We start from the raw sequence: 16,507 nt of genomic DNA on the forward strand, positions 1-16,507 counted from the left end.
TGTATATTGCGTTGCTCGAATCAAAATTTCTATGGTACTTTGGCTTCAAGGCCTATCAAATGTATTACGACGAATTCCAAAAGAGCTTCGGGTTCATTTGAGAGAAAAATCAAATCATTTGTATTTGAACTTGCTTCAGAGGTACTTAATTCTCCGTGTTTGTTAGTTGTGGCTGGAGAAGTTGATATAGCAGGAGAGTAAATATACAGTCTCTTTGAATGTACATACGATTTGTGGACCAATAGTGTTCAATTTTCATCCTTGAAGAAGAGATTACCTCGATCAATGAAGTTACTCATTTTTTAAATTTTATGTACACTAAGTGACTTTGAAGATTATTTCTACAAAGAATTAAGACTTAATTAATTTATATATTCAGAGGGTATTGTATAAAACTTTGTATAAAAAGTGTTGTAAACAGAATCTGCATATATAATGAGAACATTAACATTTTATATAATGAGAAACAATCCAATATGTTCAAGATCTACGACAACTTCCTATGTCAGATGCGGGACTAAACTCATGAAGGATATCACACAAAACCTACTCTCGTAAAAAGTAAATTCAAACTCTCTAGAATTAACATCTAACACACAATTGTAGAAAAATAAACATTTATATTTATATATATGTTTTATATTTTATTTCATTATTCTTCTCCCCGTATAATAGAAATTGTGAGACAGTACTAGTTACATGTTTGACTGGATTATACCCATTAACATTAATTTTCGTAATCAACCTTGTATTGTGTATCCATTTCATTGTTCGTTCAATCAATAGGTGTGAATAGTATGTAGTAAATAAGTCTAACATTATTGTTTCACAAAACTCGTATTTACTTTTCGTGACGGAGTTTAAGAACATTAACATTTTAGAAGCCATTTTTCATTTGGTTGTCTTATAAGAAATGAAAAAGTAAGTATACAAAATAAATATCTAATAAATATTGTATTTTTTTTTTTTTCAAAAACCATTTGATATAGCATTATAGCCTATAAGCAAGACCCACGATGTAACAGACTCACGATTTTTCCGATATCCAACACCAATATATCGAAAATTATTAAAACAATGTATTAAAGTAAAGGCAAAATAGCAAAAATGTAAATCCCAGCCAATCATAAAGATATCGACAATCATCTATAAATTTCAATACATCAACGTTATTTTCAGCCAATTTCTTAGGGGACCCTTGCCATTATATTATTTTTCAAAAATTCAATTTGTTGAAGCAACGCAGTTTTATAAATTTAGATTACTGTTGGTAGGTCACAGAAAGGTAAGAGAGATGTAACGCTTGTGGTAATCTTACCAAATCTCCAAATAGTGATTTTCGTCATCTTTCACATAATGTCTACATCTTTTCTACAGATGACAACATTTTCACTCAAACATAAGGACACTCTCGAGATAATGATACAACTGGCCTTATCCGATTTTATATTTTTCCATGCTATTTCAATCTTAAAATCTCATACAAAATATAAAATATCAATTTATTCCAATACAGAGTTAAGTACTTTCTACAATTGGGAGCATGTCCTATATATGGGCCATAGTTCGGGATTTCGGAATTATCGGAATTCTGGTAAATCTAAAAACCGAAATTCAATAAATTTCAATTCTATTACATTCGGAATTTCAATTAGTTCGACACTATATTTAGAATTCCGATTTTTTAGAAAACTGAGCGGAATTTCAGAATTTCGTTCGGAATCACAAACTATGTATCTGTAACCAGAAGAAATTGTAACACCGATATCCAAAACTTGCACAAAATCTAATGACACACCAATATTTTTGTCATTCCCAGTGCTGAAATTTCCAATGCACTGATATTTTTAACATTTAATATTTTCATATCAGTGTATCATGGTATTATGGCTACAAATAAAATTGGAAAGTTGGATTAAGAAATCAACAAAAAAAAAAGATAAATGCATCACGAATCTCAATCAATCAAAATGGTGGAGTAGGATAAGGAAACGGGGTCTGCAAGTACCATATCAAACATTGATACAGATCACTGGATTTCACGAAATCGATCTCTTTTTGTTAAAATGCGCTAATGTCAAACGTGCGCTCACTGAAAAGCAGACGAAATACCCGAAAACACATGCATGTTGCCAACCAAAATATCACCCCATGCGCACACAGTTTATGAAGTGACCTTTCTTACTTTCTTACCAAACGTCATAAAACTCCATAGCGCCGTTATCTCCACAAAATTACTAACCAGCCAATTTTCTGCATCATGCCCCAAAATAATTATGATACATCTAACAAAATATAAACTAACTCGCGGCCGATATCTGTACAAATGGACGATTTTGGGTCGGGTTTACAAACAATTATGAGATTGCCACTGACTGAAAATTATATTTTTGTACTGCCCTAGGGCTGTCAATAGATCGGTTTTGAGTCGGGGTTTTGAAAAATCCGAATATGGATCGATAAGAAAATTGGGAATCCGAAACCAAACCGAACCAATAATATTATATCTAATCCGAAACCGAACTGAACCGATAAAATATATTGCAAATCAAATTTGAACCGACCCGAACCAAAAACTATCAAATCAATTAAATCTTAAATTAAATTAATTAATGTTAACCACACAATTGATAAATACATACAAAATTAATCATAAATATTATTAAAATGCTATCTTATCGGTTTGGGTTCATATCGGTTCGGTGGAGGGCAAACCCAAAACTAAACCAATATCTTATCTGTTTGGTTCGGTTTCGGATCAGTAGAGGGACAAACTAAGTTATCAAAACTCAAACCGTTTTTTATCGGTTTAGTTCTTATCAGTTATCGGGTTATCGAAACCCATTGACAGCCCTACCCACAGCCCAAACCAACTGACCGCACACGTGACATAGACACGTCCCAATTATTATTTTTAATAATGAGTAGATTTTATTGATGTATATAATGTACCCTTCAATTTCTGATATACATAGTCAGTTTATATTAGTAGAAAACTAATCTCTCTAATTAAAAACGGATTTTATTGATTTTATTGCGGTAAATTAATTAAAAACGCATCCGTGCAACATTTTTACAAAACCTTTTTTTCACCATGTGCCCACTTTTTTTTTTTTTTTTTTTTTTTTTTTTTTTTTTTCTCTCTCTATTTCTTTCTAGACACAATAAAAAAGCACCAAATCTCATCTCAACAAAACCCCCCCATTCCATCGCCACCATTTTTTTTCTTCCACTTTTCCTTCAAATCTCCAAAACAAAAAAAAAAAACTCAGCCACCCATCCGATCTGATTAAATCTCTAAATCCCCAATCACAATTTTACATTTCATTTCCATTATATAATAATATATATAATATAAATCTCAGATTTGACCAATCAGATCGTTGTTTTTTTTTGTTTTTTTTTTCATGATTGGTAAAATAAACGGATGGAAGGATTGAAAAAGAGAAGTTGTTATTAAAAAAGAAGATGCCAGGTTTACCACAAAGAAATGTTCAATTTAATAGTAATAATAATAATGCTTATTCTACAACATGCTCTACCGGATCGATTTCGAGTACCGGAATCTGGTCTAAGCATCGGGATGATATTAGCTTTGATCAGCTTCAGAAGGTATACGTTTAATTGTTGTTTTGTGTTTTGTAGATTGAATTAATTGGATTGGATATTGGAATTTTTAATTTATTGTGTATCGATTTTTTGTGGTAAATTCGATAATGTGAATTTGATAGAGATAATACAAAGTGGTTTTATTTACAATGGTTGATGTAGTTCTGGAACGAGTTGCCACCTCATGCGCGGCAGGAGCTATTGAAGATTGATAAGCAGACGTTATTGGAGCAAGCTAGGAAGAATTTGTATTGCTCTAGATGTAATGGGTTGCTGCTTGAAGGTTTTTCACAAATTGTTATGTATGGAAAGTCTCAGCAACTTGAAGGTGGGCATGTTGCGAATGGAAGAATGCCAAGTGTGAGTAGTGAAAGTGATGTTGGAGTTACTACAAAGATTTCAGTTTGTGAGGACGACAGCCAAGATCCATCTGTTCACCCCTGGGGAGGTTTGATAGCAACTCGAGAAGGCATACTTACACTTTTGGACTGCTTTTTAGAAGCCAAGTCGCTCAAGGCACTTCAGAATGTAAGTGTTAATGTCTTACCCTGGTCATCCTATCCTCATTTTTTGACATTTTTATGTTTGATTCAGGTATTCAACGGTGCACGTGTGAGGGAACGGGAACGTGAACTGCTTTATCCTGATGCCTGTGGTGGGGGTGGCCGGGGATGGATAAGCCAAGGAGCAGCTAACTACGGCAGAGGGCATGGAACCAGAGAAAGTTGTGCTTTGCATACTGCCAGGCTTTCTTGTGACACACTAGTGGATTTCTGGTCAGCTCTGGGTGACGAGACTCGAAGGTCTCTTTTAAGAATGAAGGAGGAGGATTTTATTGAGAGGCTCATGTACAGGTGTGTTCATCTTTTATTTCCAGCAATTTGGCTTGACAGCCAATAAATGATGGCTTGCCATGGCAGCATTATTGTTCAAAACAATTTGGACTCATTTATTGTTAAGTTAAATATCATAGTAATAATGCTACTAGCTAAAATGCAAAGTTCTATAGATCTGAGGATAACTCTGTTATACTTTTATGTTTTGGGTTTGGCTGTTAAGTTCTGCTATGTTCTTCATATTAAAAAAATGTTTGTCATATTCCATGAACTAGTCATCTTGGCAAGCAGTAAATTTACAGGATTTAGGTCTCCATATGTTGGATAGTGCTGATATCTGATTTAAGCAATCAGTCAAATTGAGGTGCGAGCAGTTCAATTGTGATCCTGGTAATACTGTTATGGAGAACTTAGTTTAAGTAGGATCATGTAGTTCTCATAGGACAAGGCACTGAAACCCTCAAACCCCTCGATTGTTTAGCTTATATACAATGTAGCTAAACCATTCTTTTTGGGTTCCCAATGGCAAATAAAGTTGTTGTTAGATGGTATTAGTGAAGTTTTCAAAGTGCCTTTAATAAATTTAAACCGTCTCCATCTCAGGTCTAAAACATAACATAAACAATATGGAGCTTAAGAATCTGGTGTCAGTGTGCTTATAGTTGAGGAATATAGTGGAAAACAAAATGTAACCTACTAAAATGGGGAAAAAAAAAGATAAGTCAAATTAATTGGTTATGAGTTCCACAGGTAGTCTGGAGAGGAAGTTTTGTTGTGTTCCTATCCTCGAAAGCAGAGGAGAAGGTATTCCTTTAAAATCCGATTTTAATCCCACAAAAGGAATAAAAAGAGAAGAAGTATAGAAACTTTTAAAAGTTCCCAAGGGAAGCCCATAAATCAAGGGAGATGTCTTTTTTCTGTTATATTTTTTATTTTATTTTTTATATATTTACGTCTGCAGTGATCCAGGCCACTGGAGAAAAGAGTGGAAAGACCTGTAATGACTAATGAGTGCTGGAATAACCAGATTTCTATTTTTATTTTCTATTTTTGTTTTTTTGGCTAGGTAATAGCCTGAATTGCTAAGCTGCAGCTAGTTTTCTGTTTACATTCTTGTTGATGACAGTAATAATTGCTGTGCACAACTCCTCGTTGTACATTTGTATCAGAAACAGTGTCGGAATCTCTTTTTAGCAAGAAAGATTCCAAATTTTGACGTCTTCTTTTGTTGCTTTGTTAAGGAAAGCGGAAGTTATTCTATGCCTTCATCTCTGATATGAACACAACCACGATAGCCACTGTTTTGTTGTAAACTTGCCAGTATATTATAGAAATCTGACATGCTTTAATCCATTGTGACATGACTACTACTAGTGGACAAGTGATTTTTATGATGTGTTCTTGTTGGGTTGTTCCAACAGTATTGACAAATATGATGCTGATGTAACAGGTTTGACAGCAAGAGGTTTTGCAGAGATTGTAGAAGAAACGTTATACGTGAGTTCAAGGAGCTGAAGGAGCTGAAGCGCATGAGGAGAGAACCTCGATGCACCAGCTGGTTTTGTGTGGCAGACACAGCCTTCCAGTATGAGGTGAGTTTTACCTCTGTACAACATAGTACCTTTCTCTGTAGTCTATTTTTAAATCATACTTTCTCATTTAATACCCCTTCACATGTCTTCTGGTGGTCAATAAGCTTTTGAAGTATTAAGTCTTTGAACATAATTGACAATCAATAGAAATTATCCTTGTACTTGCTATTATCTCGACCTGATTTGTTTTGATGTAATAAAATATATAATTTATCCTATAAAAATAAAAATAGAAAACATCTATAGAGTAGCGAAGTGATCCATTTCCTGCTTTCCTAGTTTCTTTAATTCATCCCACTTGAAACTTTCATATGTTCTTCCTTAATTGTTTCTCCAGGATCTTTATCTCCTTTCTGTTAAAACCACCTCTTATGATGTGTGTAACATACTTGAAAATGAATAGAAACATCAAATTGATACATGGCTGATGGCTCTCAGTTGACCCAAGTTTGCTGTGCCATTTCAGGTATCTGATGACATGATTCTGGCCGATTGGCACCAGTCCTTCGCAGATACTTTTGGTACATACCATCACTTTGAATGGGCTGTTGGAACAGGGGAAGGAAAATCTGATATTCTTGAATTCGAGGATGTTGGCATGAATGGAAGTGTTCAAGTGAATGGTCTTGATCTCGGTGATTTGAATGCATGTTTTATTACCTTAAGGGCTTGGAAATTAGATGGTCGTTGCACCGAACTTTCTGTTAAGGCACATGCAATGAAGGGTCAAGCATGTGTGCATCGCAGGCTTGTAGTTGGGGATGGATACATCACAATAACAAAAGGTGAAAGTATTAGAAGGTTTTTCGAGCATGCTGAAGAAGCTGAAGAAGAAGAGGTAATCGAAGGAGTTAGAGGTCCATTAATTGTTTGCTTACCTGTGCATTGTAGTGTTTTCTACTTGCTTAGTCTTTTATAGGTTTGACATTTTATCTGAAATGCTTACAGGATGATGATTCCATGGACAAAGATGGGAATGAGCTGGATGGTGAAGGATCCCGTCCGCAAAAGCATGCGAAGAGTCCTGAACTTGCTCGAGAATTTCTTCTAGATGCTGCAACTGTTATTTTCAAGGAACAGGTATTCTTACTAGATCAGTATTTACCTTTGCCTTTTGTTATTATAAGCTTGGAATTGAAATGTAATTGCTATTGTTACCCCTCATTGACCTAGGTTTAAGGGGTGTGAATCGGGAAGGAAACTCATTTTTGTTTTCGAATAAGTGCCTTCTTGTTATCGTAAGCACACAGACACACACACACACACACATTAATGTAGTTCAGTTAATCAACTTGTATGACTTTCAAATTCTGGAAAGATATGGTTTATGGAGCCATTGGCTTGTATATATCAATTGAAATGTCTTTGGATAATTTTCATAGGTGCCTATTCTTTCAGGTAGAAAAAGCTTTTAGAGAAGGAACCGCCCGCCAGAATGCACATTGTATATTTGTTTGTCTTGCGCTAAAATTGCTGGAAGAGCGTATACTTGTTGCATGCAAAGAAATCATTACATTAGAAAAGCAGGTGCATTTTACACTCTTTATACATCAGATTATCCTTTTTAAGTTAGTATTCTCTAAACTAAAGATAAGAAAAGAAATTATCCCAATTATGTTTATCAAAGATACTGTTTGTTTCTACAGACTAAGCTTTTGGAAGAAGAAGAGAAAGAGAGACGTGAAGAAGAAGAGCGCAAGGAGAGGAGAAGAACGAAAGAAAGAGAGAAAAAGTTGAGAAGGAAAGAGAGATTAAAAGGGAAGGAGAGGCAAAGAGAGGATAATTCTGAATTGGATCAAAGTCTCATGGATCTGAAGGTGTCTAAAGAAGAGTTGTCACAAAGTGTTCACGAGGAATCAAATAACACTGCCAGTTCCGAAGATTCAGTAAGTGAAAACGGAGATAATGAGCTTGCCAGGCCTCTTTCTCCTGATACTCAAGAGGATCATTCTTTAGAGGGATGTATACCTTTTGAATTGCAAAACCTAAAGGACGATAGTCTGCGACACTCATGTAATGTTTCTGAGGGAGAGGTCAGTACAAGGGATGGGAGTGGTTCATTTGTAATTGAGCAATCAAAGTCTTCTCGCCGGAAACTGAGGTTTCAGAAGGAATTTCAACTGGATTCAGCTTCCAAATGGTGTGACAGAAGAAAACCAACGGTTGGCAATGACAATGGTGTTGATGAATATGAACCAAGATCAAATGATGGATGCATGTCAACTCCTTCTAGGTGTGCCAATGGAGTGAATAGGGTATATAGAAACAATCCTGTGAGGACCAACACTAGAATAAGTGGATCTAAGTTCAATGAGAAGTTCCAATGTTCCAACAGTCGGATGCGTGAAAGATGTGATCTGCAGTCCTGCAACTGTAGCTTAAATGGTGATTGTCAAGTGAAGGATGATAGACATGTTTCTACAATCAAAACTTGCCGAGATGTCAAAGCTGTAAATAATTTGGATTCTGCTTCGGATATATCCAGGACATTCTATCGCAATAATAAGTTCAATAATGGATGTTACATTACAGATAACTGTGGGCATACAAGAAACAAGCTTACAAGTGGAAACTTTCCTCCAAGCAGAGATCTACCCCATGTTAAGCAAGTTTGGGAGCCTTTGGAGTCACGAAAGAAATATCCTCGAAGCAGCTCAGACTCTGATGTTACCTTGAGGTTGTCATCCTTTAAGGTTGGTGAAGGTGAGGAAGGTAGGTGTAATGGAGACAAGACTTGCCAAGACGCCAATAATATCCCTAAGTCGTCAGTCAAGCCGTGTTTGTATGAAATTAATAGGAATTCTGGTAAGAATTGTGGTATGAATAATTATGTGTGTCACAAGGATAACAGTGCGAAGGAAGCCAGGGACATGTCAATGAGTGCTGTCAACCGCTGCCAGAGTGGCTTTGGGTCAGGAGCAAATGACTCTCACAACTCAAAGGATGCTGGCGATGTGGAAGTTGCACCATGCACTATTACAAGTGGCGCTTCCAGTTCAGATAACTGCTCATCATGTCTTAGTGAGGGGGACAGCAGTACAGCCTCGTCAGGTACTCATAATACCGAGTCTTGGTCAACTTCAGATTCAGAGGACGCCAGTCAACAATCAGAAGGAAGAGAAACTTCAACATGTGATGAAAATGTCTCTCCAAAGTTCCCTTGCAATGGGTTGGATGACAAGCATAAGACGAATGGAGGAGAGTCTCTGAAGACGAATGGAGGAGAGTCTGTTACAAGCACTACAACTTCTGGGTTTCCAATAACTAGCTGTGCAGAAGGAGCTCACATTTCCGGAAACTCATCTGCCAAGAAAACCCAAATGGAAGGTAGAATTGCACTTGATACGGGTTCCCAACAGAGCCGCTTGGTTCCACCAATGTATAACCAAGGAATACATTTACCGATGATCCCTGCTCCTTCAACAATGGCGTACTACCATCAAAATCCAAATCCTTGGTCAGCACCTCCTGCTAATGGGCTAAATCCATATCCCCAACCCAACAACTATCTCTTCACTAGCCCACTTGGCTATGGTCTTTCAGCGAATCAACCTTCACACCTCTGCATGCAGTACAGTGCCATACAGCCCCTACCGACTTCCATTCTTAATATGGGCCAACATCCTGTTTACCATTCGGTCAACAGGCCTCCTGCTGTGAATGTAGAAGAGCAAAGTGCAAATTCTAAAGTAGCTTTGGTGCAGAAAGCCTCTAATGGAACTGGTACTGTAGTGAGAGAACGTCCTGCTGGAAGGCCAGTTCTGAATGGTAAGACTCCATTTCATGTACCATCACGTGGAGAAAATGGGGGCGTTGGGATCTCTTCCAAATTGAAGAATGACAATTCCAACTTTTCATTGTTCCACTTTGGTGGGCCCATATCAGTTGCGTCAGGATCGGCCATGGATCAAGCCTCGTTGAAAGAAGGGATCCTAAAGGGTTATCGCTCAAACCCACCTGCTAATTCAACTCAGGCTGACCTTTCCTGTTCTAAGAAAGACGTAACTGTGGAAGAATACAGCTTGTTTGCAGCAAGCAATGGAACAAGGTTTTCATTCTTCTGATATATGTTGATAGAGCACAGAGAAGAGTCTTGTGAAGAATTCATCTTTCTTCTGAAGTTTGGTGCTGGTACTTGTATTTCATTAGACAATAATTTTCTCTGAGAATACCAATTTTATCATATATTTCTCAGTTTGTCATTCGTGTCTTATTGTTTTTGACTTGAGAGGATAAAAGGTATTGCCCATGGTACAAGGTTTGAAGTTTTTCTGTAAGATTTGAGCTTTTTCTTCCAGATGTGTTTACTGATAGAATATAAGTTGAATTGCATTTTCGGCAGATAAATAATCCAATCACTTGGCTTGCTTTAGGATATATTCTGGTGTCTTATTGAGCTACAGAGGTAGAGCTTTCTTCTGATAAAGATATATACCTTGAAGTCTTGAACTTCCGTACGTGTTGGTCAGGTTTCCAGTTGCTATGATTTATGACCATAGATTTTAGCATTATTTTGACTCTTCTCGGTTTTCTCTTTTAAACAAAAGTGAGCAACCAACCCTTAAATTGCCTCTAAAAATGGTTGGTGCATCAGGTTGGATGCCATCTTAGGTATCCTTCGGTAAGATTACTTGCATTCAAATCTCAATGACAACAACAAAGAGAAACATAAACCATATATTTAGCAAAACAAATGAAAAAAGAGAAAGAAAAATTGAGAAACATATACGAGCATGCAAATACCATTTTCTTTTAAGAGTAGTAATATTGACACCACCAATTTTACTAAAGGCATGCCAACTAACAATTACTACATCTCAAATTCTCAACTAAACCAGTTAACAATTACTAGCGTTATACCCCGAGTTCTAGAATTTCTATTCGGTCTACACGTGATGATATTTACTCTGAAAGGATCAGGCTCGCACAGTGAACAGTAACAGTGCGTAAACGGTATCAGATGAACAATAATGATGAGTCGATGAACAGAATCAGAGATTTTTTATTTTTTTGCTAGTCTCTTTGTACGTGTTTCCGCCACGTTAACGATCTCTGATTTTATTTTATTTTTCATTAATTTTTGGACGTGAAACTACCATTTTACCCCTACAAAAGACAAAATAAAAAATAAAACAAACAAATGGCATGAGCTATAATATTCGTGTTTGGAAAGGGGCAAAATTGGAAAAAAAAAATTAATGGTGTGATGAATTCACTGTTGAAACCCTCGTTTTCTTTAAAAAAAGTTAGATTTTCATTAATTTATAGATGTGAAACTACCATTTTACCCCTACAAAAGACAATAAAAATGTAAAACAAACAAATGGCATGAGCTATAATATTCGTGTTTGGAAAAGGGCAAAATTGGAAAAAAAAATTAATGGCGTGATGAATTCACTGTTGAAGCCCTCATTTTCTTTAAAAAAGTTAGATCAAAATACCACTTTGATGTAAACTAAGATTGAGGGTAGCATTAATCTTATAACAATTCACTCAATAAGATAATAGTATAATAAAACTCACTTTACTACATAATTAAATAACAACTAGATGAAAACCCTATCGAAATTAATAAATATTTATATTCTATTTATACTAAATCCTAATCTCTTCAAACCCAACCTAAAACTGTGTCTAATGGTTCTCTATCCCCATAAAACATCTCTCCAATGACTCCTCATCCAAATAGGTCTGCATCTGTATCTCCAAATCTCCAAATCACTACCCATATATTTTTAAAGCTCTTCTTGCCTGCATGTATTTGTAATATCTCTATTTTATGATTTTAGAACCACCTCCTTAATTATTCTAATCGGTGTCCTTCCTTTTTAAACAATTTACCAAAAACTCTCATCCGGAAATTATAATTAAGCAAAAATAATTTCTAATTCTCAGATCTATTCAACTCCAAATATTTTTATATTATATTTTAGATTATAACTAGAATTCAAAAAATCATACAATCAGAGAAATGTTACACTCCGTCCCGAAAAAACACCCATGCAATACAGATAGCAAGTGATATCGAGGAATGCAGACGAAGAGTCGAAAACCATTTTAGACAGCCCAAGTTGAATGGGCCTCTCCTTTAACAGACCTAATAACTTAACTTATGAGTTCGTAACTTAGTAGTTCGTACGGACAAAAAACAAGTAAAAACATGAACTCCCTCTTCTTCCCAACACCTCTCCTCCTCCTTCCACCAATCTCCTCATCCATACTTGACCAATCTCCTAAACACTTCCAAATTCCCCAACTACATCACAAAAAACTCTCATCCTCATTTCCATCTCACTGCACTTCTTCACAATCAAAAACAGAACCCGAAGGACCAGTTTCCGTTGTTAATTTCCAAGACTTATTCGAAAAAGATTGGTCCTTTCTCGAAACTGACCACCTAAATACACCTGAAAAGGCCAATTTAATCATTTCCGAGGCCCAAATTGGTAAAAGTTGCAGGGTTTTACTTTCAATTCCTAGTGAAGACTTTGTGGATAAATTGGTCGAGTCTTGTTCTTCGTTGTGTGAAGTTGTTCTTGTGGTTCATGATTCTTTATTTGTACTTGCTGGAATTAAAGAGAAACATGATAAGGTTAAATGTTGGCAAGGTGAGTTGGTTTATGTTCCTGATAAATGGGCACCATTCGATGTCGTGTTTCTTTGTTATTTGCCTGCATTGCCTTTTGAGCTTGGTCAGATATTCTCAGTCTTTGCGCACCTCTGCTCACCAGGTATTGAATTTTACTTAAGTTTATGATTAAATCAAAATGCTAGTACTCATTTTGACGTTTTATTAGATTGGTGAGTATGAGTATTAGATGTGCATAAGAAACACACTCGTAAGATGAGATTGCGAGTTGGTATCGTTCATGTCGAACTTTTATGTAATACCAGGTTGGAAACAACGTAAGACTGAGGATGTAAAACAAGTTAACAATGGCTACAATGCTAGGGACACACAAAGTCACTGTTCACTCCAATGGCCTTTGCAAAATTTTGCAATTCACACGGCATGCTTTCCGAATATATTGGTGGCATGTTTAATACACTAACACCTATTACAACGAATGGTGCTGTGCTGTCTGAAAAAACAAGGACCTAACGTCTACACATAACTATCTTCACAAGCATCTCCCATGTGCCATAACTGCTTGACTACACACACCAGTTGGTGCATAGCCTTCCCCATGCCAAGGATCTGCATCTTGTAGGCCTAGTAGGTGTGAACCCAAAGAGGTTCTCCAACACAATTTTGGACAACAAGTGTATATGTAGCAGCAAGCAACTATAGCTCAAACTCATGGCCAAGCCAATCCCTCCTAGCAGAAAGCATCTATACCTCATACTCACGTACCAAGGCACTCCGTTGCAGTCCGTCATGCATTATCTGCTCGTCTGATGCCATCACGGCATGTTATTGCTTTGTCTTCATAAAAAAGGTTAGATTATATTACGCTCACAGCATGTTAATGCTTTAGCTTATAAACAGCTAAGTTTCCTAATAGGCTTAACAAAATCTGCATTAAGATATTTGGAATAAAATGATGCTGATATTGACTGGAAAAGAGAGAGAGAGACCTCAGCTGCAAGGTATTCGGGAAAAGCGGAGCATCAACACCAGCAGATTAAGCATATTTGCGAGGCAATTGAAATATCGAGCAATCTGACCTACGGGGAACAGCAGGCTAGGTTTGCTGCTTCTCAATGTTAACTCTATTTACAATCTGCACCAGATCCAATAGCCTCTCCTCTTCCTACAATTGTTTTTAAAGTTCCTTTTCTTCAAATGACAAAGAAAAAGGTCAATAAAATTTGAGTGAGAAGAGTGGGGAGAGTTTGGAGATGAATACAGGTAGAGAAGTTGGATGGATGTGAGAAGAGTGGAGAACTGATTTTGGAGAAACAATGAGCAGGAGAAGAGAGGGATTTGTTGACGGAGAGAAGAGTGAAAGTAGACACATATTGGAACCCCCACTCCCTTGGCCCAAAACGGTTCGCTCTGCTCACTGGATTAGCATAGTGTAGCAAGCAATGCCGTAATGGGTCAAATTTGAATGCATTCGTGTTGAACTTATCTTTCTTTTTAGTCTTTTATTACGTCTTACAATCGCATTTTTTAGTATTGTCAATATCTTATATGCATGCTTATTTAGTGTCCACTTTGGATTGAATGGAATATTATCATTATATTTCCTTTCTTAACCATGCCCTTCGTTTGAATTGATTAGTTTCTAAATCAGCGATGGTACTCATTGTTTCCATTACTTTCTGATAAATAGTAGATCCAACAGCCATCAGTTTCTTAGGGGGCAGGGATACTAATTGAGCACAACTTTAAGCTCTTGAATACTTGGTTAAATATAAATTGAGTTCACATTTTCTTTAAACCTTGTCTGGCATCATTCACTCTTCCCTCCTACACTGCTTTAAGGTTCCAATTCTCTCTTGGATAGGTGCAAGACTTGTTATCAGCTTTCCACAAGGAAGGGAAGTTGTTGAGCAACAACGAAAAGAATTTCCTGATGTGGTAGTCTCTGACTTGCCTCATAAATTGACTTTAGAGAAGGTTGCGTCTGACCATTCTTTTGAGGTAACTAAGTTCATAGACGAGCCTGGGTTTTACCTTGCTGTTTTGAAGTTTTCTGGCATGGGTTTGTCACCAGAGTAGATTGTTAATGTTTCCTAGTGTTAAACCTGACAATGTCCTGAGGTGAGAATGGATTGGGTTTGTAACACATTTCCACCCAAATTTTGGAAGATCTAGAATTTGCACACAGCATACTGTTTTGCAATTGTTTTGTTTTTTTTGCTGCAATTCATAGTGGGAGCAATTAATGTTTATTGTATTGATCTTTTATCCTTACACTTCGATTTAGAATGAAATTTTAGGCATATGGATGGTATCGTCACTTGTTTTGCGAATCTAGTCTTTCTGCTATTCAGCCATACTCTAGCGTGATTGAAACTCTAGTCTGTGTAGTTAACCCCTATTGTAGCTGGAAAGCTAAGATAGAAAGAGTACCATACGCTGGCAGTAAACTTACTTGACATGATTGACTAAGTTATGCGCAACTGCTGAACAATACAGAAAGGGATGCAAAATAACGCTGTGTCTCTATGTTCTCCAATTTACAGTCACATGAGGAAAGCTTTCTTAAGTAACGAACTAGCTTACAATATACAAACTACAAGACCTTCCTCAAATATGCAACTATAGTCTACAGATGACACTCATCTGCTAAACATAGGAAACCATAGCTCATGGAAGTATTATTGGTATGAAATCATGAACAACTAGAAGTCTAGAACAACTCCAACATCCCAAGGTGATTCTCCAGCCCTGTGAAATGCTTCTTTCTCTGGCAATGGAATACGAAATGGTATTTGTCATCTGTCGCTTCTTGATAACCAGTGTACGACAAATAACAAAGTAGAGGTGAGACCATCAGTGCTAGTTTAAGTTGACTGACCCATTAAGCTCTCCAACATGGATTCATAGTTGATGTAAAATGTGAAACTCAAAAACAAGATTAGTGTAACTAGAAAGAAACACAACTGGGGAGGTAACGAAGGAAAACTGGAATAAGAGTAGTATGATACCAAACTAAAGTCATTAAGTCACTGATAATTTTTCCCTCAAAACATGTACATTACTTATAAGTGTATCAATACGTTGACGGAAATGTGCCAATTCAGTTGGAGAGAACACATAGCTTTTCAAGTTCTTGGGCTCAAACTAATTCATGCCAAAAACTTATAAGTTTATGGAAATTATATATATTTACAGCTTTTACCCACCACTTTTCATTAACCAATAGGCTCTAGTTTTATACCTAAAAAAAAACAATTTAGTTCGATCGAAATTGTATTGGAGGCTCTAAGTTGTCTTTGAGTTAAAATCAGAAAATAGAGATGATGGTAGTAGTTAGAAAGGGGGTACAAAGGGTATAATGGCCAATTTCAAATTATAAGGGTGAGTTTATAGAGGAGCTACGGTGAGAATATTAGCACCCATTTTAATTTCCCGCCGTGGCGTGAATGTGGTTCACCGGCTTGTATAGTGCGTTGATTGGATCCAGGTTGCTACGAGAGTTTAGTACGGTAGTGGAAGTTGAATCCAAAGTCCATTGGGCTTGCTTCGCTACCGTGGTGTCCCAACATTTGTGGATGTTGGTTTAATAATTAGGAAATACCCTGCTGGTTGAACATGCATAGTACATTACTAACTACTGGCCTCCATCACTCTTTTTAGTTAGAGCATTCTCAATATAAGTCACTATAAAGAGAAATTGAGAGTTTTCACATTTGAATACCAAAAATTCTTGCCCAATGCAAGGGTGACAAAGTTGGTGACTTATAACTAAGTCACAACGAGGATAACATTTCCTATTGAGATTTTCACTGAGTTGTGAGCTTCGGACATAATGTTTTATTCCGTCTCGTGTGTGTTTTTTTTTTCGGAATATTTCA

General features: G+C 36.6%; 2 protein-coding genes and 1 long non-coding RNA gene across 3 annotated transcripts; all 3 read left to right on the plus strand.

The window, feature by feature from the left end:
- Positions 1 to 3,177: 3,177 nt before the first annotated feature.
- On the plus strand, positions 3,178 to 10,414 carry LOC147474265 (uncharacterized). The gene is made up of 8 exons (XM_086586478.1): positions 3,178 to 3,612; positions 3,772 to 4,137; positions 4,204 to 4,463; positions 5,896 to 6,037; positions 6,504 to 6,875; positions 6,986 to 7,117; positions 7,436 to 7,564; positions 7,684 to 10,414. The coding sequence occupies exons 1-8, from the start codon at positions 3,469 to 3,471 to the stop codon at positions 10,099 to 10,101; spliced, it is 3,963 nt and encodes a 1,320-aa protein (XP_086442604.1). The 5' UTR covers positions 3,178 to 3,468; the 3' UTR covers positions 10,102 to 10,414.
- Positions 10,415 to 12,152: 1,738 nt separating this feature from the next.
- LOC147474266 (DNA-directed RNA polymerase subunit beta) lies at positions 12,153 to 14,959 on the plus strand. The gene is made up of 2 exons (XM_086586442.1): positions 12,153 to 12,768; positions 14,491 to 14,959. The coding sequence occupies exons 1-2, from the start codon at positions 12,198 to 12,200 to the stop codon at positions 14,703 to 14,705; spliced, it is 786 nt and encodes a 261-aa protein (XP_086442568.1). The 5' UTR covers positions 12,153 to 12,197; the 3' UTR covers positions 14,706 to 14,959.
- On the plus strand, positions 12,775 to 14,107 carry LOC147474267 (uncharacterized). Its single transcript, XR_015210045.1, has 2 exons — positions 12,775 to 13,476; positions 13,565 to 14,107. It is a non-coding gene; the product is annotated as an uncharacterized LOC147474267 (long non-coding RNA).
- Positions 14,960 to 16,507: the final 1,548 nt, after the last annotated feature.

Source organism: Coptis chinensis, unplaced genomic scaffold (genome assembly GCF_015680905.1).
Source record: "Coptis chinensis isolate HL-2020 unplaced genomic scaffold, ASM1568090v1 utg1029_pilon_pilon, whole genome shotgun sequence".
Classification (NCBI taxonomy): Eukaryota; Viridiplantae; Streptophyta; class Magnoliopsida; order Ranunculales; family Ranunculaceae; genus Coptis; species Coptis chinensis.